The sequence below is a fragment of the Benincasa hispida genome, chromosome 3 (genome assembly GCF_027475165.1).
Source record: "Benincasa hispida cultivar pf3 chromosome 3, pf3_genome.v1.1, whole genome shotgun sequence".
Classification (NCBI taxonomy): Eukaryota; Viridiplantae; Streptophyta; class Magnoliopsida; order Cucurbitales; family Cucurbitaceae; genus Benincasa; species Benincasa hispida.
This window is the reverse complement of record NC_143480.1, coordinates 9,978,106-10,001,508: the sequence shown is the minus strand read 5'-3', so window position 1 is coordinate 10,001,508 and position 23,403 is coordinate 9,978,106. Positions and strand designations below refer to the sequence as shown.

General features: G+C 32.1%; 2 protein-coding genes across 28 annotated transcripts; both read right to left on the bottom strand.

Annotated features, from left to right (window-relative positions):
* Window positions 1-5,547: 5,547 nt before the first annotated feature.
* On the bottom strand, window positions 5,548-17,862 carry LOC120073206 (Pentatricopeptide repeat (PPR) superfamily protein). 27 transcript variants are annotated; one of them, XM_090312073.1, is made up of 7 exons: window positions 16,769-17,862; window positions 15,645-15,752; window positions 14,570-15,540; window positions 12,532-14,494; window positions 11,355-11,462; window positions 10,122-10,233; window positions 5,548-6,858 (listed from the first exon to the last, which is right to left on the bottom strand). In XM_090312073.1, exons 3-4 carry the CDS (start codon window positions 15,489-15,491, stop codon window positions 13,692-13,694), a joined length of 1,725 nt encoding a protein of 574 aa, XP_090168199.1. In that variant the 5' UTR covers window positions 15,492-15,540; window positions 15,645-15,752; window positions 16,769-17,862; the 3' UTR covers window positions 5,548-6,858; window positions 10,122-10,233; window positions 11,355-11,462; window positions 12,532-13,691. The 27 variants fall into 27 exon arrangements, with proteins under 27 accessions (XP_090168199.1, XP_090168191.1, XP_090168198.1 ...); XM_090312065.1 differs by lacking the exon at window positions 16,769-17,862 and adding an exon at window positions 11,952-12,094 and having other exon boundaries at window positions 12,532-12,596; window positions 12,703-15,540; window positions 15,645-16,389; XM_090312072.1 differs by having other exon boundaries at window positions 12,532-15,540.
* A 147-nt stretch (window positions 17,863-18,009) lies between these two features.
* LOC120073208 (uncharacterized) lies at window positions 18,010-18,761 on the bottom strand. The gene has a single exon (XM_039025915.2). The coding sequence runs from the start codon at window positions 18,759-18,761 to the stop codon at window positions 18,321-18,323; it is 441 nt and encodes a 146-aa protein (XP_038881843.1). The 3' UTR covers window positions 18,010-18,320.
* Between the last annotated feature and the right edge of the window lie 4,642 nt (window positions 18,762-23,403).

Genomic DNA, 23,403 nt, shown 5'->3' with positions numbered 1-23,403 from the left:
AAAATCAATAATGATTCTTTTAAAATTTACCAATACAATAAAATTATTAAAATCTTATTTCCGATAATATATTGTTTAATTTTACCATTACTAGTGTTTTAATATAGATATCAACAATATATATGATATACTTGATGTTTAGTATATAATTAATTGACATACTTTATTTTTGGTAGCATATAAAATAGTGGGAGCCGAGGGAAGAAAAATGACATATTTATACTATTCCTAAACTTTTCTCTCTCCATTTGTTTAGTTTATTCCTCCACACACATTCCTTTCTCTTTCCAATTAGAATTAAGTGTAGATATAAATTATAATGATGTGATTTATATATTCTAAATTAAATCATGGTTGATGGAAGAATTTGACGAACGGGATTGTCTTTGAGTCAACTAATACGGTTTAAGGATTAAGATTTAGGTCCACCTTTCTATTTTGTCTTATTAATTCTATAAATTTCATTCGCCTCTTAATAATCGATATTTTTTCTATTCAATTTTTAAAGATAGTTAATAAATATATCGATATCTTAATGTTTCGTAAATTTCATTTTTTTTAAGGATGAAAATTTCAAATTTGTTTCCATAACATTGTTAAATTTCACGCCCACATTTAGTGTCCCAATATATTGATGGTTTTGTCATGTGTATCACATTTTTTCTTTAAATATGCGACGTGATTTCTTTTTCTAACTAGTTCCTCTAAAATTTTGATTCTCTTTATATATATCGATCAACATCTTCAATATTAAACCATAAAATATCATTTTGGAGGGATAATTCTATATTTAACATCTCGAGTTCTTGGTAATTGAGGTTAATTATCTTAAATTGTTGAACTTTAATTTTCTTTATTTTTTTTTTTTAATTTTGGAGCCAACTTAAAACAGTTGAGAAGATAATTAACTTTATGTAATTTTAAATTGATTTAAATATTTTGAAAATTTTAATTTGTATCAAGTTGATGAATATTATGTTTTAATTTTGGTTTTTGCAGTTTAAATTAAGGTAATTTGAGAAGTTAATTGGTTTATTAATTTGATAAAATATTTGGAGATTTTGAAGATATTGTGATAAAATATTTGATTTATCTTTTTAAAATTTGAAAAAAAAAATGAAAAATTTTGGATATTTGAAATTAAAGGAGAGTGAAAAAAGGCAGAATACCAAAGAGAAAGACGAGACAACTTCCACAAAATTATCGATTGTCGGAGTTTGAACAGTTGGATCGTGATGAAATTTGGTCAATTTGTTTAGGACAGGTTGGATTGTTGTTTGGACCTCGAATTTGTCCGTAATTGTGCTGAATAGAATCTGTAAAACTGGAAATCCCCCCTCTCTCACTCTTGCAAACCTTTCTCACCCTCACTACCAATTGCTAACCTAAACAATTTGCATTGTCCAACAACAACGCCCGTCTATGGTTGTCGTCACTGCCATCTCCGCTAGCAACATTGTCGCCAGAATTGATATATTGGATAAGTTATTTGGTGTTTTATGAGTTTTCTTGGAATATCTCGAATACCCACAAAATTTTAGTTTAAGTTTTGGCTTATTCATATTGTTTTTATGTTGAAATTGTGTTTTATAGACTCTCAAGGTGCTTTCTAACAAGACTAAAATTGTTCAGTGTCTTTTTTTTTTTTTTTTAATAAGGTTTGGGGTATTTGTTAAGAATTTTTGGATATCCACCAAGTGTCGGCTTAACTTTTGTTTTAACTATGATTTTTGGAGGTTGGATTAGAAGGTATAAAACTGTTATTCATTAGAGTTAAGATTGATTTTGGTGATATAGTTGTTAGAGCATGTTGATTTTGAAACTTCAAAGTGATTTACCATGTGTTGGGTAAGTTGTTGGAGACATTCGGGTTAAGTTGTGATTGAAATTGTGTTTTAAACGTCGGATTTAATTTTGGTTTATGTTTTTTAATTTATTCAGGATTTAAGGTTTTGCGAAGTTAAATTGCTAGCTATTTAGATTTAATTTCAAGGTAAGTAGTTAACTACTTATTCGCCCTCAAACTAAGCACCCTAACTAAGTTGAAATTAAAATTGTGTATATATGTGAAATCATGATATTATTGTGATGGAATGATTTGCTATAACTTGCTAATGGATGGACTGTCAAGGGTGTTCCGGAAACATATGAATTATGCTACTAAGACCACGATAACATATTTATGGTTTGATACGAAATTTGGATGTTGTATGTTGCATGTTAGACTAATGATGATTGTTAGTACTCCTATCGGGCATTGTACATCTTATGTTTGTGAACCCTTGAGTTTTCCATTTATGACTGATTCGATGTCTCTAAGGGATCATCACTATTACTATGATTTTGTTTCTTCAGGTTTACTAGATTGTCATGATATGTATTCCTTCAGGTTCACTAGACAGCCATGATATGTGTTCCATCAGGTTCACTAGACTGTCATGATTTGTATTCCTTCGGGATCACTAAATTGCCATGATTTGTGTTCATTCAGGATCACTAGACTACCATGATTTGTGTTTCTTCAGGATCACTAGACTAGCATGATTTGTATTCCTTCAAGACTACTAGACTATCATGATTTGTGTTCCTCTGAGATCTCCACGATTGTTATGTTATATAATGTACACCGGTGCCTAGATAGAAAGGCTAACAAATTTACCTAGTGGACCTAGTAATGGGTCACTTACTGAATATTTCATACTCACCATTTCTTATTATATGTTTTTCAGATAAGGGTAAAGATAGACGGACAAATGATGAGAAGAATTCGTAACCGTGCCATTGGGACCAGACAGAAGCTTTCGCTCATGTTTTCATGTTTGAAATGAGTCTTGGTATTTGAAATTCTTGAACTTTTTATGTTAAACTTTCAAATTCTTCAATATTTTCCAATTTTAAATTTATTTTTAGAGGGACCCTAATTAAATATTTTGTTTATTTGATTTATTTATTAATTTAAAATTTTGGTTTGAAATAGTCAGAGTCATGAGTAATGGTCCTTGTCAGAGTACTCGAATGGTCGGGTCGTTACGAAACAATAAAAAGATAGGCTTTTGTAACCCTTTATTTATTTATTTATTAAATTAAATTAATTTTTTTCTCAATTTCTTACCATAATTTCATATTTCTTAAAATAAACAAGTTGAATTTTTAGCCAAAACTTAAAAGCAAAAACAAGATTTTTTTAAAAAAAATAAATGTTTATAAATTTAATTTCAAAAATTAAAAACGAAATGTTTATCACATGAGACCATAATAAGAACTTATTAATTGTTGTTCGTTTAATTATTTACTTTCCTTTTAAAAAAATATTTAATCTTATCATATATGTTTTTTTACTAGTTAAATATTTTATTACTCTTATAATAATTAATTAAAATTGGATTAAATCTCGAATAATGTTTGTTTAGTTCTCCAACTTTTATTTATAAATGTCAATTGTTGGGGCAGGCTTATTAAGATGATGATTAGAATCCAAGCGGCATAATTAAAAATTAATGAAGTTCGGGTAATTTTTATAATAATTAATTAAGATATATTTGGATTACTCGGAGAAAAAAGTGTTTTTTAAAAAAATTATTTTTATTTAAATATTTTTGACAATAATGATTGAAAATACACTTCAAAACCTGTTTTAAGTGGTTGTAACACTCCAATTTTTTTTTTCTAAAATGATTTATTTTTTGAATTAAACACTTGAAAATGCATTCCAAACACACCAATCGACACAACTATTAAAAATTTTGAAAAGTTCGTCCGATTTAACTTTAAACTAAAATTTGGCCCACCAAACTTTATAGTTTTAAATCCGGCCCCTCAACATTACACGAAAATACATTCAATAACACTCGACAAGTAAAATTTTTGGGAGTGATTCTAAAATGGTTAATTTATTTTTTTTAATAATTGAAAATAAATTTTAATGGTATGAAAAATGAGTTAAATACATTTTAGAGTGACTTTAAACATGACAGAGGTGATTTTAATTATAATTATTTCAAAAAGACTCTAAATATGCACAAAATCCCATTTGAAAGTTAATGTATTCCAAATAGATTGACAATTTAACCTAAATTTTATTTAGTAATTCAAGAAAGAATTTTTTTATAATTCCCTAAACCAAATTGGCAAGGTTCTATGGTTGCTACTGTAAAGAAGAATGTGATGAGAGAGATAAAAAAGAGTATAAAAGAATATAAAAATTTGCCTAGAGAATCCATACACAAAAAGAAAGTTAAGGATAGAAAAGAATAATTGATTTTTTAATATAATAAATTGAGAATTAAAAATTTATAATCGCTCACACATATTATGTCCGTCCATCTGAGCTAGATTGAAATAATTCAATATCATTATAAAAAGGGAAGAATAATGTATTAGACATGCTAATATTCTAATTTTTAGGCAGTTTGGCTTACTAGCTTGATTCGCCTGCTGCCTATATATTGTACTAAATTAACTAATTAATTAATTAAAAAATTTAAAAGAGATTTCATATAATAACTATTTGATTTTTGGGTTTTGAAATGATGTGTTTCTTACCAATTACAGTTTCTTTGTTATGATTTTCAAATTTTCCCACTTTTAAAAACAAAATTATATTTTTAAAAACTATGACTCGTTTAATTTTTTTTTTTTTAGTTTTTAAAATTAAGCTTACAAACACTTCTTCCACCTCTAAATTTCTTTATTTGTTATCTAAATTTTACCAATTTTAAAAAAAATTAAATCAAGTTTTAAAAACTAAAAAAATAGCTTTTAAAAACTTCTTTCCTTTTTTGGAATTGGGTTAAGAATTCACCACTTATAGTTAAAAAAGATGTAGGATATTGTATGACATTAAGATAAAATAGTTACTTTTCAAAAAAAAAAAAAAAAATAGATGGTCACCAAAATGGTGCTTTTTTTTTTTTTAATAGTTTTCAAAACTTTGTTTGATATTTTAAATAAATCAATAGGAGAAGTGAGTTTATAAGCTTAATTTTTAAAAACTAAAAACTAAAAATCAAATAGTCATTAAACAAAAACTCAATGATTACAAAACATCACATGAGTCAAGAATACACTAATTCTAGATATTGCAAAGATTTTTATTTTTATTTTCTATCCATCCATTAAAATAATAAATATATTTATGATTCTCAATCCCAAAACAATGGTTTTTTCACGAGAAAGAAAGTTTATAAGTTAATATTATGTTCTCCCAAGTTCTATGTTTTTAAGAAACATAAATATGTAGCATATAACATTTTGTTATCATCCATACTATATGATCTTATCTAGTGAGATGACAAGTCTACAACAAAGCTAAGAGTATGAACTAAGATGATTTCTTTTATGGATGACACGTATGTCAATATGTTGTGACAGTAGATCATATTTATGTCCTTAATAAAATGATATTGTCTAATTATGAACCTAAAATCATGTTAAACATGCACACTAATTTCTTTTAGATTTTACATAATCTTTCGTAACAACAAATATATATTGAATGTCCACGATCTACTATATTTCTAGACAATGTAGGCTTTCATTACTGTCATATCAATTTCAACTCACAATCACTAAATTGATAAAGAAAAACTTTTAGGATATTATTTATCAACAAATTGAAATGAGGTCCATTCCAAAAGCAACAGTTTTGAAGTGCATATTTCACCTTGTTGACCTTGCATAGACAAGAAAGGCTCCTGGATAAGCTTAGAAGCAAAATTAACAAGCAAATGATGGTGACAAACAGAGCACAAAGCAACACAATGCATTGGCATTTGCTCCCACTTGTTTTATTATTTTATGAACTTCATTCTCTTTTCACTTTTTTGGGTGGATTTCAATGTGATCTTTGTTTATACCCTTTTCAATGTTGTGGCTAAAAATCCATCTGCTCCCAGATTCTAGTGATCCTCTGGAAAAAGAAAGCCACAACTCTGCCACGTTTCATCTGTAAACAAGAGAGGTAATTTTTTTTAACAAATTAATGGATAAGTACAGAGAATCCATAAAAAGGAATAAAATATAACTCGATTTAACCCAAAAGTAAGAATTGATCAAGACCACAAACCCATACCAGAGTGAGAATTATTCAGAGAAGTTTTCTCAATCATTACATTTCCCAATCTTCACCATTTTGATAGACAAAAGTTCAAAGTTTCTCTTTCCCTCCCCCTTTAAACTGGTTTTTGAAAAGTTGTCCCACAAAGCAAGTTATCAAACAAATTTTCCATTTCCATCTATGAGAAGCTTGAAGTTCAAAGTTTCTCTTTCCCTCCCCTTTAAACTGGATTTTGAAAAGTTATACCACAAAGCAAGTTACCAAATAAATTTTCCATTTTCATCTATGAGAAGCTTGAGCTAGCCTCCTGTGTTACTTTTGTACACACCCAACTCTTCTCTTACTTAAAAGAGGAGTTGTCACAGTAAATTGTACTTTGGGAAGTAGCTTGGTAGTAAAAGTATCCAGTTTCTTTTTTTCAGCCAAATCTTCAGTTGTTTCCACAGCTATGGTTATTTCCTGTCATCAGAACCTTCAAAATCTCACACTCTTGCTGCTAACATGATTTGTACTTACTCCCTCGCTTTCAAAAACTGCAACAGAGCTCATAACAAACAAATTTTGTGGAGAATATTGGCTTGCTGGTATCTATGGCACAACACAAATGCATAACATAGACCAATAGTCAAGTTACAGATCATTTCCAACTCTCTCTCTTATTAAAAGAAATAAAAAAGAAAAGAAAAAAGGGGTCTTCCATCCGGATGTTGATTTTCTTTCTCATGTGTTGGTTGGACTATACACCTCCGATTTGCAAATCCATTTTCATGCATCTATATCTTGGAAAGAAGAGATAATGGTTGCTTGCATAGGACAGCAGAACATAGACCAATGTCAATCCACTATACATGACCCATCAGAAATATTAAATCATCTCTAAATCTAAAAGCTCTTAATTGATAAATTAAGGTCTACATAATTCTATAATATTTTCACTAACATGTAGAATCATATTAATTTGATTCATGAAATCCAACCCAATTTAACATCAATTAGAATTAAAATAATATTATAATATTTGAATTCAAAAACTCTGTTTGTTCAGTACAACAATTTGGAGGAAGGAATTCGAACTTCTGACTTCTTGGTCAAGAATGTATATCTTATACACATCTTGATCCGAAAATTTTGCTTTAATACTATAATAAATAACCATTAAATCTAAAAGCTTAAACCTATAAACTAGGTATATTCTTAACGAGAAGATAGCAGGAAATCTAGTGGCAAGCATTTAAGAAAAATAAAAAGGGTGAGAAATTGCTGTTGTGGTGCCGACCAACTTGGCGTAATTAAGAAAGTAACTAGTGGAAGGACGACTGTTGAGAGGAGGAATTGTGTTTGAGGCATAACCGTACTTTAAATCAAAGTGGAAATCGTGCAAAGTAGTGAGGTGGGATATTAAGTATAAAGAAGAAAAAAGAATTCTCTAAGTGGCAAATAAAGTGACTCCATTTAAACCCACTTTTCTTTGTGAAAGTGGATCTATAAATTTCACGCAATTAGCCTTCCAGGCCAATACAATCCCAAGAAAAATTTTGACAGCATTTTTATTTTTGATACAAAACAATCAAAGTTACATGTCCAATCTTATTCTATTGACAAGTTCCAACTCATTTCATTTCATTAGGATTTTAGTACTTTTGTTCGTAGGACTATAGTGGCCAGATCATCATAATTAAAATTTTATTCTTGGCTGTAAATTATTCAACTTAACACCAATAAAGTGCTTTATCGAGTTGTTTTGATAGTCAACTCAACAACTAGTGGCATCAAATTTGGGGTTTGGAGTTTTAGCATTGGAGACATGAGTTCGAATGGCATATCCATATCTCTAGATTACTCTCCTCTTCCCATTGTAATCTTAACTGTTCTGTCTGAGGCTAAGAATAAAATTGATATAAAACAGCACAAAGATCAAAACAGAAATCCAACCCCCTAGTATAAGAAAAAGTAACAATGTCAATAAATATTCCTATAATTAATGATATTCTCTTGTTTTAGATCAACATGATTCGAACATCTGACATCTTGATCCAAGTTAGTTATCATGTTCTAGGACTAATATCTAAATAATATTCTTCATTATTTTTTCAAACATTCCTTCAATTCAAATAGTAGATTTTTGGGTTATTATTCCTCTTCCAATGACGTGGACTTAATCATTGGAAGTCTAACAATACATGGATTATATCATTTCGTGTTTATAAATGTATTTTAACCATATAAATAAATATAATAAACTAAACAGAACTTTTAGAGAGAAAACCTCTAAATATCGTGGGATTGGTGGCATCTTAACAAATAAAGTGGCAAGTAACAAAAAGGGAGGTTGTGGAAAAGTGGAAAATTCGGTGTATATATATATATATATAAAAATGAAGTTTGAGCCATTAGTCAACCGAAGAGACAAACTACTGTGTGGTTTGCTTGGTCCATTGAGTTTATTTTAAAGTGAGAACTTTTGTTTCAATTGCCTCTTCCTGTTGGAGTTGGAGATAATGGGAATGTATTGCTCTTTCCATTATCTTTTAACCCAACCTTTCAATTTCAAAACCATGTCTCCTCCATTTACCAAAAGTTCATAGTTTCATGGCTTCTAATTAATCAGTCGGCATTTGCTCTAATATTCAAAGAATAATTATTTATAATAAGTAAGAGAAATATGATACAACAGTAGGGCTAAATATATTTCCCTGGGTTCTGAAAGTATTTCAGAAATTCATGACAACAGACTATCAGATCTGCATGGATTCCTTAGAAAATATATTGGCAATTGAATTGAATTTATGTATGGTTGATTGAAGGGTTTGAGATGTTTTGGATTTATGTAACACGTGATTGTGAACCCTAAATTTGTATAGTGTGCTCTGATTGTGCAAAAGAGGAAACTGCAGAGACTTAAGCTCTATCGTACAAAGGTCCTAGTTTGTCAAAGGTAAATTCAAAAGTTCAAGTTTATAAAGATTATGAGAATAACAAACTCATGAGAATAAGGGGTTGTTTGGAAGTCCAACATGAGATGGTATATCCCCACATCTTATATCATCTCCGGCTCATTATCCTATCTCACCGATTTTAATTGTTTGTGGACCCATTTTCGAAACTTGTTTCGTATCTCACCGTCATTTTCCTTTCGTGTATCTTATATCATCTCAGTGCTTAAACATACTCGATCAGAACTTTCCAGACATTAGAACTCTCCATATCTTATATCATGTCAGCGTCTTAAACCGTCTCTAAGTGTAACTTTGACTTTCATGTTCCATGCTATAAAGCTCAATCCATTAGCCTAACAACTCTAAAAACTAGTTAAGACGATCGATGCCACTAACGGGTTAATCGAATGTGGCAGTCCCTTCGAATCTGAATAAAGGTCAGCCTAAAGAGGGAACCAAACGGCAAAAAATAAATCTAAAAAAGAAGCTCCCAGGAACTTGTCTAACAAACCCAAAAGTGCCTTTCCCTTTTCCATGTGCCCAACGTTTCAGCGTATCCGTCTGCCTAAGTGGACTCTCCTTTTAAAGCTTCCCACTTTCTAGATGGGATTCTCTCCAAAGTCCACATTGCCTCATAAAAATCTCCCCATATTCAATTTTCTCACTTTAATAATTAAGTCTCATTCGCTGTAACAGAATCACTTTCACTCCCTAAAATCAATTTAAACAACATTGATTGGCCTAGCTTCAATCAGCTTATACTTTAAGGAAATTGAACTTTTTTGGATTTAAATTCTTGGTATCGGGACCCACCCCACTACTCCACGGAGAGATTCATACAACCCATTTCCCAATGTCGGATTCGAGGGACAGCTCATTTTCTAAAAGTTTTCATCAACGGCTTTCAGTTTCAACCTAGGTCCGAATTTCTTACCAAGTATCCTAAACCCATGCTCTCCCAAGGACGGCCAAATGTGGCTTTCTAGAAATGGCACATTCTTGATAACAGTTTACCTGAGCATTCAATGTAATCAGTAAAATCTTAATATAAGATGTTTTACTCTCTAACTTCTAATTAAAACTATTGATTTTTTAATGGAATTACCCGACCTTGAGTGGTTTGTTAATACCTTCTTTATGCGCCATCATCAATGTCATCTTTGTTAATTCCCACAATAATGCAACATATCACTCAAGAAAGGTCATCACATAACTTGGTAAAGGCAATCATTCAGGTCCTCGCTGAAAAGGAAAATCATTCAGGTGTTAAAAATTGGAAATTGGGAAGAATTTCAATGATGACGAGCTAACGATGTCCATGAGGGAAAATAAATTGTGAAGGCGGAAAGGCAGTTACCTAACCTATAAAACTAATCAGTCTTAAAAGTTCACAATTCATACGAGATGAGAGAAGAATAGTTACTACATATACTGAACTTTATTTAAAAACTAACGAGCACTAAAAGAAAGCTTTATCGCGAGAACGGAATGCAGACTAGCTCAGTCCTATTACCAAAGGGATTGTCATTCCACAGTCCCTTTTAAGCAGCAAATGCTTACCGGCCATCTTCCAAACATGTAGTAAAATCTCCAGACTAAAACTTTTTTCCTATATCATTTGATATTATACTATTGAGGGTGTTTCCGTAGATATCTTTTAATATCACAACTGGATATTTCTTTATCGGTAACTGTGTTGCGTTAACCAATCTTAACATGAGGCATGATGATATGAATCAAGATGTCCTTTTTTGACCTCCATAACCATTCACGCACTCAAGAGTAAAACACTACGATTGGTTTTTAATCCCCACAAATAAACAGCCATGAATTCAATTAAGAAGGTCAAGAAAGGAAAATTGAACAAAAACTTTGTACTTTATGTCAGATGATCCTACGCGAAGAAAATAGAGCTTTATGTTAGGAAGATTTATTATTTACTTATGTTTGTGTCAAATATAAGACATTAATTAGACTTGTTATTTTATTATTTAGTTAAGTTATTTGGGAAGTTATGTATCTTTTAGTCAGGGCATTACGGTCTTTTATCTATTTGGCTAAACTGAATAGTTTTAAGGGTTGACTGCGATAATGTACATTGCATTTTTGGTTTTTGGAATGAAATCCTACCGTGTTGATGACTCTTCACGAATATCTTTGCAATTCTCAATCTAAGTTTACATGTCTGAGCATTAGAAGTTTTCATAATAGAAGGGCTTCTAATTTCAGATCGTTAGGTTTTCATATCACATGGCTAAATTGCTAATACTGCAAGGTTGGTTGTTGTGCAAGCATAAAAAACTAGGTTAGGAAAGATCGTTTAAATGTACATTGCAATATAGACCACGAGTTACTATTCTTACATGTTCCTCAACAAAACGGTTTGGGCAGCTTCTGCATCTGTAGGGTTAGCCTATCTACAATTGTTTGGTTGGGTAGAGCCTAAGCAAGAAAACGTAGGTGAACATCAACTGCAACAAACATAAAAGAAAGAAGCAAAACTTCTTAAAAGCATATTTCAAATAAAATATAAAGGACAACATCAGTCCACGGTGAGGAAATACAACCCCAGATTATTGAAGTCCCTCCCGAGATTTAAATTAAAGTTCAATTCCGGGTGGCAAAATCAACAGAACAGAGCCAAGTCAACCGAGATGCAAAATATTCCTCAAACTTATACACCGGACACTAGAGAAGTAATTAACAATAAGACCATACACAAAAGCAATATTGCACAGGGAATTACCATGAGATAAATTTAGATGAAGCTGCAATTTCCAATAAATGAAAGAATAACCCTCATATTTAGGTGCATTCTAGACTAAATCATCAATAAACGGTTCTATGATTGTTGAAACATTTAAATTTTTTGAGCTTCAGTAACTGAATGGAAAAAGTATAGCCGTAGAATGTTTATGCCACTTAGGACCACTTAAAAAAACAGCATTGTTTTACGGTACCTTGACTTATCGAGCACTTAACATTTTAGAGCTTCAGTAACTTGATGGAATAGGTAAAGCCGTGTGGAATGTCTATGCCCATTGAAAAGGTAGAGCCGTGTGGAATGTTTATGCCCATTGAAAAGGTAAAGCCGTGTGGAATTCTTATGCCGATTAAGACAACAGAAAAACTCAGCAGACTTGTAACTTATGACATAGAAACAATGCAAGAACAGAAGGAATGCAAGACAATACTTGATTATCGGTTATTACACGCAGTTTAAATTTCAATTTTTGCTTCTTGAAGCTCCATCTACACCAAAAGCACTAAATACAAAATTAACATTACTAACAGGTGTCAAACCTCACTTGCACGCCACTGAACCTTTTATTTAGTGGAAAGATGAACGAAAAGTTTTTTGTTTGGTTGAAAAGCTTGCTTCAAAGTACTAAGTATCTAATCTAATGAATTTGAAAAGCTCGAGAACAGAAAAGACTACATGGAGCAGCAGAGCCAAAAGACAGGATGAAAATTGTTAACTACGAAAAACTAAAAAAACCAACTGAAGGAATATATAAGAGTGATCACTTCATCGCTCACCTCATTGAATTTCTGTATGTCAGTAGAAATGCAGTTTCCATGGCTGAACTTGAAACTGGCAAGGACTGAGATGCAAGAACAATCGAAAGAAAATGTGCATCGATGATAAATGTCAATGATATCCACTTCCACCAATTCAAGAATCCAATTATGGAATAGCAAAGTTGTGACCTGACAGCAGCCAGGCAACTCTCGCAAGGCTTAAAAATCCGCTGACATCATTCTTTGTACCCAATAGCAGATGCCCCCACTTCCCTCCAAAACCCGCTCTCCAACCCAACACAAGAAGCTTGAATTTGCAAAGAAATGTTCACTTGGTAGTGATTCATGTCAACATTTTTTGAGATCATGTTGATGCAAGGAACAAAAAATTGTTAGATCGCACTCCATTTAATTAGAAGTTACCAAAGAATGAATAATGTCTTAGAGCTAATACACTTCTTTCCCTCAGCCTGCAATGTTGCATAAAATGTTTAGTGTTTTGTTCGAAGGTACCTGCCCCTCCCCAGAAAATCAAGTTTGTATCTCATATGATGGCTAATCAAATAAAAAAGTTGAATCATTACCGAATCGGTAATCTTTCTTTTAAAAAAAATAGATTATTGTAAATTCCCTATTTGAGAGTTAACTACCATCTTATAAGCATTAGTCTAAGATAGTTCTAACTTCTAAGACCTTAGGTAAAGAACCTTTTAACGATATGACTATATAAAATAAAACTGCCCAGCCCTCTTGTTGAAGCTTGAATCAAAGAGCATAAGCTGCTTCAAGCCTGTGAACCTGCGCAAAAGATTTACCAGTACATTTCAGTTTTCAAAAAGGCAGTTAGAACACGATTAGCGTCAGCACTTTCCCGAACAACCAAAGAGAGCTTATCTGGTGCTACTTCAATTTTCAAATGAACATGAACACCTAGTCAGTACCTGCTTTAGGGATCAATCATTGAATAAATAAGGGACCTGGCAGTGGGAGAACCGATCAAGTTAATGACTAGATCGCTGCTATTTAAAAACACCAACTGAAGAGCAGCAGTGACAAGATTGCTCAACAAATTAGAAAGCTCAGCGACAGTTCCACGACTGGTGGCAGATTAGCTCACAAATCCCTTGAACTCTCAGAAACAGCTAGAATACTCAAGATGAAGATTATGAATAAAATTATCACCAATAATCAAGACAAGAACAAGAACCATCTTTGAAGTGGTGAAAACGAAATTTATCCCTAACAATTATTTCTCTATCAGCAATAATAGAGATGTGTTTAATAGCTGAATGACAATCCTCACATATTCGAAGGTTCTTTACAATCCTTATAGTCTCACCTTGATTGGTTTCAAGTAAACCAAATGCTAGTGCAACCTTCTCACTATGATATCTAAGGGCATAATCCCTTTCCTCATCTTCCAAATCATGCATCAAGGACTCTGGTGCTGGTACATAGCCTGATTCACTACATCGACCCATCAATTCATCTAAATACCTATAGATTGTGCTTGTCTGAGGATGAGACTTGTCACCCATGCTAAACAAATATGTCTTTCGATTGATCTCAATGCTGCTATACCCTACTTGCTTCTTTAGGCGTCGTCTAATCATCATATTTCGTACCATCTCCACACGATCCATCCTACCGGCCAATGCATATATGTTAGAAAGCATTACATAATGACCGGGGTTTTCTGGCTCAACTGCTAAAACATGTTCTGCAACCTTAACGCCAAGGTCAAAATTTTTATGCATTCTGCACGCCCCGAGCATTGAAGTCCAAACTGCCGCACCTGGCTCTTTGGGAAGAAAATTTTTGATAAATTGATAAGCATCGTTGAGCAATCCAGCACGCCCAAACATATCTACCATGCAGACATGATGTTCTACTCCTGGGACTAACCCATATGCTTCCTTCATGCTTGAAAATACCCGACGGCCATCATCAATCAACCCTGAATGAGCACATGCAGACAAGACTGCAACAAATGTAATATTGTTAGGACGAGGACCGTGAGCTCTCATTTCACCAAAAAGCTTCATTGCTTGCTCACCGTTGCCATGCATCCCATACCCTGAAATCATGGCTGTCCAGGTAACGACATTCCTTTCCTTCATGGAGTCAAAAACTTCCCGTGCTTTGCTTACATTCCCACATCTAGTGTACATGTTAATCAATGAAGTACCAAGAACCACGTTAAGATCAAAACCATTACCATTAGCATAATCATGCAACCAGCAACCGAAATCAAGGGCCCCTAGCTGAGAACAGGAAGACAATAAGCTCACTATAGTCGTTGGATCAGGTTGAAAGCCCGACTCCAACATCAGATGAAATATACCAATTGATTCTTTCGGGAATCCATTTTGCTCGTACCCTGATATTAGTGAGTTCCAAGCTATAATTGTTCTTTGTGGCATTGCATCAAACACCTTCTTGGCAACTTTCATATCACTAGCTTTGGCATAAAGAGCAATAAGGGCAGCCTGAACATACATATCAGAACCATACCCGCAAACCATAACATGCGAATGAATTTCTCTACCTAACCTCAGAGCTGAAAGATCTGCACAGGCTTTGATCACAGACGTAAAGGTGTAATTCGACTGGGGAACACCCGAGAAAAGCATATGACGGTAAAACAAGACGGCATCAATAGAGAAAGCGAATTTGGAAGTTGCTTTGAGAAGGGAATCAAACAGGAAGGAGTCGGGATTTGGCACAGTGGGGAACAATCGCCGAGCATAGGTAATTGAACCAGCGGCACAAACAAGAGAAATAAGCTTAGTGAGGAGGGATCGACTTGTATGGAGTCCGGAAACGATAATATGAGCATGAACTTGTTGAAGGCTTCTCAGACGGGAACCCGCTTGAAGAAGCGCTTTGTAGACTGGAGAGTGGGATCGCGAGTAAAAAATGCGAGTTACAGGATGTTGAAATGGAAGTTGTTCGGTTTCCAGTTTAATTTTGTTCATAGTTGGATTGATGATTTCTGGAAGATGAATTTTCTTCTGCACGTGATGCCTTTGCAGTTTGCAGTAAGGGGGAAAATCATTCAAACTACTAAATATTGGAACAAAAATTAATGTTAACGCCCAAAACTACAACCGATCAAGTAGTAGTCTTACACAGATGCCTTGCAGTTGCAGTTCCCTCCTAAGCTCCGCCGTTCCAGCTTCAACTTTATGCTTTTTTGTTGCTTCCTTCTTCGTCCTCGGCATTCAGCTTGTTGCCAACTGCCAAAAATGCCATGCCTCCTTAAATATGAAAGTTCGTTCATTTGAAAAATTATCACATCACAAAATGGAAATCTTTTTAACATTTTTTCATTGTTTCCTTTCTCTGTGCTCCAAATCGAGGATGATGCAGTGTGGTTTGGATTGACTTCCATAAAAAAAAAAAAATGTTTTTTAAAAATTCATTTTTATTTAAACATTTTTTTAATAAAAATTTATTAAAATATATTTAAAAACTATTTTGAGCTATGAACCAATAAATATTCTAATTGATTCTAAAATGATTTATTTTTTAAATTAAATATTTAAAATTGTATTTCGAACACACTCGTGATATAGGAGATTGTTGGACTTTTGAGGGGAGAGGAAGAAATTAGTGGGAAAAAGAGGGAAATGCCACCTCATTAAAAAAATATATATAAATTATTATATTTAGCAATGGATTTAAAACAACCGTGTCTTTCTACCTATCACTCACTCAACTAATAGTCACAAGTAGATCAAGAATCATTTAGAATCAATTTTCAAACCTCAATAACTAAAGCCTCTTTTATAACGATTTGACTTTTGACTTTTTTTTTTTTTTTTTAAATTAAACTTATAAACATTATCTTTACCTCTAAATTTCTTATTTGTTATTTACTTTTTACTAGTAATTTAAAAAATCAAAGCAAAAATTTGAAAACTAAAAAAAGTAGTTTTTAAAAATATGTCTTTGTTTTTAGAATTTAACTAATAATTTAACCATCGTACTTAAGAAATATATATATCATAATAAGAAATTGAGAGTAAATATACTTAATTTTCAAAAACAAAAAACAAAAACTAAATAATTACCAAATAGAATCATAAAATGTTCATTTTATAACTTGAGGGACCAAATAGAAATATAGTTCAAACTTCAGGATTCAATATGTATTTTACCCTTAATCATATATTTGTTAATTGGGACGTGACCAAACATAGTTATTATATTTTTAATATTAAAATTTTGAAATTTTAAAACATTATCATACCTTTGACGAAAAATGTATTTCTGTATGGATAGCACAAATACTCTGTATATCTGCAAATCTAGCCATGGTTATTTGATTGCATAAATATTGTAAAATATTTAAAATCAAAATTTGTTTGTTTTATCAATTTGTTATTATGGTTTTACCCTTTTGTTTTTAGGTCAATGAATAAAATAGTATTTAATGCATTTTAAATAAATATTAACACACCAAAAAAATACCCAATTTGCTACTAAAATGCATGTGAATTTTGTTTACAAAATGTATATTAAATGAATGTTGATATATAAATGATATATCTTATTCACTACTACATATATATTAAACGAACATTAACATACCTTACTTATGTGTATTTTATATCGTAGATGCAATCAATGTCCAAGTGTTTAAGGGTATTATCAAATTTTCATAACTTTACTCACATTTGAACATAAAAATGAAAATAAAACTTCTAAAGTTATAACGACTTAATTGAAACCTAATAAATCATCAAAGCTACTCGTGTTATATTGTCAACCAAAAAAAGAGATTCTAGCTCTCGCATGCAAGGACCAAAATATTGATATTTTGGAAATTCTACATTTTTTTTAGTTCAACAACATGTGACGCTGTCACACGAGTGGGCTAAAATAAACTACTTGGTTCAAAATTAAAATGACAAGTTGGATTTTAAATAAGAACAGATTAAAAAAAACATGAGATTTAAGAGAATAACACTTGCAACCTGGGTAGTGGGCAGCCTCTTTTCTCAAAGTACAAACTGTCCTTCTAATGGGCGCTAAAGCCTGGACAGTAGGGCCATAGAAGGAGTACTTAAGAAGGAGAGAACCCACAAAAGTTCATAACCCGTAGAAATAAAATGCATTACTCAACACTAAAGCAATCGTCTTCAAGACGCAACTTCAATTCCATTGAAATTTGAAAGAGTTCTACTAAAAAGCAAAGCAGACCCAATAATCTACGAAAAGAGTGCTGCCATCTCTCAAATTCTTCTTGATGTATATGCTTATTGTCTTCCAGTTCCAAGCAAATGAATCAGTGATATTGGCTTCTAAAACACATCCATTCAACTTAAAACATCAAATTGATACAGAATTTCAGCTCTTAAATCTCAAGCTATTCCTATCTTTATGTTAAGAAGCCTAGAAAGATCCAGTTGCCAGCCCTAGTGAAGCTCACTTCATTAAATTCTTTCCTTTCCATCAATAACAGTTCTTCTCTTTCACTATACTGCTGAATTCAACAACAAAGCAACATGTATGACATATATTTCATTTGTTGGCTTATTAATAATCACATAACATTTACAAAATGATTGTAGTTTCAAAGCTGAGAAACATTCTTCAATCAACAAGGAATGAAAAGAAAACACACACACACACACACACACACAAGGGAAAGTGGGATGGATTGCCCCCTTTCTGGCATATGAATGTTTGAATCAGTACCTTCTTTTCCCAATTCTGAACAGATATCAAAACCCAGAGAATATAAATGCAATTTGCAACTTGGAATCAAAAGAAAAGACTCAGCAATTTACTTAGGGAAACTAATCATATTTTTCTCTCCAGGAATAAACAAGAAAGAAGACCCAAGATAGAGCAAGAAGAATGTCACCAACAATCTGCCTTAGCCAATCCCAGGCCAGATCCTCCACCCTCCGCTCGAAATAGAATCTCCACATCGCCATTGAGACGTGAAGCACCGTACACCCCTTGGCGAAAAACCCTTGAAATTCCCTGTCCCTGACGAAGGAAACCATGAAGAGAAGGAATCCGATTGCGAAGAGGAGCAATCCAGAAAACGAATCGGAGGTCCGAATCAGGAGCTGATCGTGCGGCGTAGAGCCCATTAACTTAGTGGCGGTGTCAATCCCATGGCCAATCGTGTAAATCTCTTTCATATAGAACATCATAAGGGTCCCGCTCGTGATTGCGACGACGGAGTGAAGAAGGCAGATAACCGGGAAAGTCGACGAAGACGATCCCATTTTGATCGGACGGTGGAGACCTCGTAATTAACTACGGATTGGACACTGCGAACATGGCTGCTTCTGGTAATATAAGGAACCCTAGTTGTTCAGCTGAAATTTTGGGTTTATGAGGAAGATGAGGCGCCGAACGAAAACCGTGATCGGGCTCTTTAATTTCTTCCTTCTTTTTCCTTTTTTTTTTTTAATTTTAATTATTCGTAATTTCGTGTACGTTATATAATCCCCCCCCCCCCCCCCCGTTTGGAAGAATCGGAAGAAAGAGTGTGTAGACACCAGATAAGTATCTTAGGTGGACCCAGCTGTGAGAAATTTCTTGCACACCGTAGATCAATACGTGGCAACGGATGACAGTGCCGACAGATTCTTAAGGGTCCACTTAAAATTAATTAATTAATATTTCAATGGAGAGTTGAAAAATAATCTATTTTTTTCCAAATGGAAAATTAATAATATCAATAATAATAATAATAGACATTGTAACCATAGACTCTATGATTATTCACCCAATCCATACTTATATTCATTTTATTGTGTGAAGTCTTAAAAAGATGCTTGCCAATTTCGATTTCTAGTTAATCTTTAAACTATTGGTTTTATGTATGATAAATTTTGTTTTAATAAGTTTCTCACTTATTAAACATCTGTTTAAAGTTTATAAATATTTTATATATACATTACTAGGAATATATTTGATTGTTTTAATAAATATCGAATATACGAGGAAAATGTTAGACATAAATTAAAAAGTTCATGTATTTAATTTGACATTTTTAAAGTTAGTGAAGTTATTAGATAAAATGTAAAAAATCTAATGATTTAGTATAATATTTAAAGTTTAAAAATCTATTAGATAAAAGATTAACTCTTAATTGGAACATTTAATCGATAAAAAAGGAGTTAAGTTTCTATTTTGGTCTCTATACTTTGAGGTTCGTTCAATATTAGTCCATATAATTTAAATAAATTTTAATTTAGTCCCTCAAAGTTAATTTTTACCAACCCTAGTTAAACGGTAATAATAATTTTCATAAAAAAATATATGAGATTTTAAAAATATATATATAAAAAAGGAAAATCATTTATACAAAATAATAAAATTTAATATATTTTTTTTATAGAGACAGATAAAAAGTCTATCATTGTAATAGAAACTGATAGAAAACTATTATTGATACTATGTGATAGACGTTGATAGAAATTTATCCGTATTTATCAATATTTTATTTACTATTTCTGTAAATAGTTTGATATTTTTTTTCAATTTGTAAAAAATTTGTAAAAAAAAATATTATATGTGAATATGTTTTTAAATTTTAAAGTAAAAATTCTAATATATAACAAAAACAGTATTATTTGGGTTGAGATGGTCTGGTCAAAGGTTTATGAATTGGTTATATCAACAAGTAGAGATTTACATCGAATGGGCTCTAATGGGCCCTCTTTTCTATTCCTCGTATAGGTATATGGGCTTAGCAGTTGGCCCAACCTTGTTGCCGACATTCTCTTTAAAAATGGCAGAAAATTATAGGGATTATTAATGATTCAATCCCTTTTGGAAGCTTCTTTTAAAAAATGTCTAAATAATTAGATATTTTCACATAAGAGATTTAGTGCCTTTTTCAAACCATAATATCTCTAGAGGTGGCTGGTTGATTTTTGTGTGCCAATCACTAGGATTCTCTTTTCATATTCACGAAGTTCGAGAGAGAATATATCTATTTATTATAGAGTTTATTATAAATTTAATCTCTTTTCGAAACTTATTTTCATAAATGTTCAATTTTTTTTTTATATATTTTTGTATATAAGATTTAACAGATTTTTTGGACTAGAATACCGTGGTGGGCGACTGGAAAGAGAATGTGACGTTGGGAGAAATTTTCCATATTTACGAAACACCCTTAAAGTAAGTTAGAGAGAGAAAATGCATTTATTTGTTGAGATTTTATTATTTTGTTTAATTGGAGAGAGAAAATACATTTATTTGGTGAGATTTTATTTTGATTAATTGGAGAGAGAAATTTATTTTCTATTTGCATTAGTTTTACGTATCAACTTATTAGTTTTTCTGACAAATTCGTGGTTATTTTAAATATATCTTAGAACATTTTGTTAAGTATTTGAAAATATTATAATAATATATGAAATATACTATAGTTTATAAATTAGAGATTGACTCAATGCTTGACATAAATTACTGTATAAACCAATATATGAAATATACTACAATATATAAATCTCATATTGGCTTATTGTTCAACATAAATCACAATATATATCATACATTTCATTTATATCACATTATAATATATACCATTCAAGTAGTCAGAAATCCCAACAATTAAAATTTATTGTGAAGGTGGAGCGAACCAGAGATAAGAGAAGAGGGATAGAGAGAGAATGAATGGGAATTTTGAAACAATTTGGTTGAAATAAATCTTGCACGTGAATCAAAAATTTTTTTTAGTTATTTTTAAATATATATATAATTAATTATAGGCTGAGAATAAAAATGTTTATTGTGATAACCATGGTGTTGTGGCTAATTCCCGAGAGCCTCTGAGTCACAAGCGCGAGAAACATATAGAGCGGAAGTATCATCTCATCCGAGAGATTGTGCATCAAGACAACGTGATTGTCACGTAGATAGCTTCGGAGCACAACGTTGTTGATCCGTTTACAAAGGCCCTTATGATTAAGTTGTTTGAAGGTCACCTACAGAGTATGGGTTTACGGGACATGCCACATTTAGTCTAGGGCAAGTGGGAGATTTTGTCCTGGGCGCATTTTATGCTCTAGTTTATTGCTTTGTGTACTTGTATATTAGTATGACTTGTATATTGTACACCCCACTAACTTTAGGACAAGTGAGAGATTGTCGGGGCTGATACTTTAAATCTTGTAGGGTCCTGTAGTTTGTAACTGTATTGTACAAATGTTTTATTTATTTAATAAAATATGAGATGTTTTATTTGACATCTAGTAGCGTTAAACCCACAAACCAATAAGCTAACATCCATGATTATCATTTCTAGTTTAAATATGTATGTAGAGACATATCGATAGATCATGTTTATGTGATAACCTAAATGGTCTGTAGTAGATGGATAAGACTGAATACCTTATCCTGGTGCACTATCAATATGACCTGTTTTGTAGATGTTACAACTGTTGTAAAGTGCTACAAATGATCTAATCTTGATCACCCGTCTGAAGCAAAGAAGTTTGTATAAGATCAGACCACGTAATGACTAGTCTCATTTATAACACTGTTCATAATTAAGACTTACATTTCACCAGGATGACCATTGGTGACATGACCTGAATCCTAAATAAGTTGTGAACTTCTGCCTATGAAGACGGTCCTTTGATTTCTATGGATGAGAGTGGCCAGATTGTCGACTCAATAAACGTACCATTTTTGGAATCGTCTGATTGGGGAGCTGGGAACACAGCTACACAAGACAGAATTCACTCATTCCCCGACGTAGGGGAAAAGAGATAAATTACTCATTTAGAGGCTGTTTTCGGGGCTTGAACAATGTGGCGCCACACCATCTCCAGGCCTAAGAGGGGTTTGTTCATAATTGGACTATGACTTATTGTTCATTAGAGAAATCAGTGGTACTTAAGAAGTTAGATGTAACTATAGAGGCAAAATGGTAATTTTGGCCTAGCTGTACTTACGAGCAATTTGTGAAGGGTCATCGCACTATTAACTGGTTATATCTAATGAACACAAAAATATATCTATAGTGCGAAGAGTGCAGCTGTCGGTCTTTAATGGAGTGTCCGACAGTTAATGGATATTGAATGATTTAATTAAATGAGTTTAATTAATTATTCAAGTACTATTGAAGCTTCAAGCTACAGGTCCATGAGGTCCCCTTTGTAGCTTAACAGAGATTTAATGAGAATCAATTTTGTATTAATTTGAATTGTTCAAATTAATTTAGGGAATTAACTATATGTGCTATAATTAATTTAATTTAATTATTTATTATATAATTACTATAATGTATTTGATACATTATAATATAAAATTTATTTGAGAGGAAATAAATATCTGAATACAATTCAAATATTAATTATATGAACTGGATTCATATAATTGAATTTGAATGAGATTTATATTAAATACCATGGATGAGAGAATTAAAACTACAGGTTATATATATATATATTAAAAATTAATTTATTAATTTCAATTTTTTGAAATTTAAGGAGGGAAATAACTTCCCTCTCCTAATCTCTCTGAACTCACTACGTGTGTGAGTGTGATGGTTATGGGATTTGGTTCTACTTCACAAATTCTTTTTTAGAAGAAAATAAAGTGTGCTCTAAAAACTCTAAAAAACCATTCTCTTTTCTCAATTCATCTCAATCTCCATCTTTTCCAAGACTCCAAAAGCCCACACAACTCCTTAGATTCTCATCCTAGAGAATACAGAGGAAGTTTCGTGGTGATGGCCATTTGGAGATTGACCGTGTTTAGTTTGTGATGAATCGTGGAGAAGAGAATTTGTGGAGATTTGTGATCTTCAAGGGTATGGATTTATTTTTCCCTCTTTCGTATTCAACGCATGTTGTAAATTTATGAATGAATGCATATTCTTTCCGTATGATTTCTGTAAAATTC

Bases quoted from the DNA above. Each gene is read 5' to 3' on its own strand.
- LOC120073208 (XM_039025915.2), bottom strand. From the start codon at position 18,761: ATGGGATCGTCTTCGTCGACTTTCCCGGTTATCTGCCTTCTTCACTCC.
- LOC120073206 (XM_090312058.1), bottom strand. From the start codon at position 15,907: ATGGAAGTCAATCCAAACCACACTGCATCATCCTCGATTTGGAGCACA. The intron at 15,541-15,644 runs GTAAGACTACTA...CAAACTGCAAAG, and splicing joins TGCAACTGCAAGGCATCTGT to GCATCACGTGCAGAAGAAAA.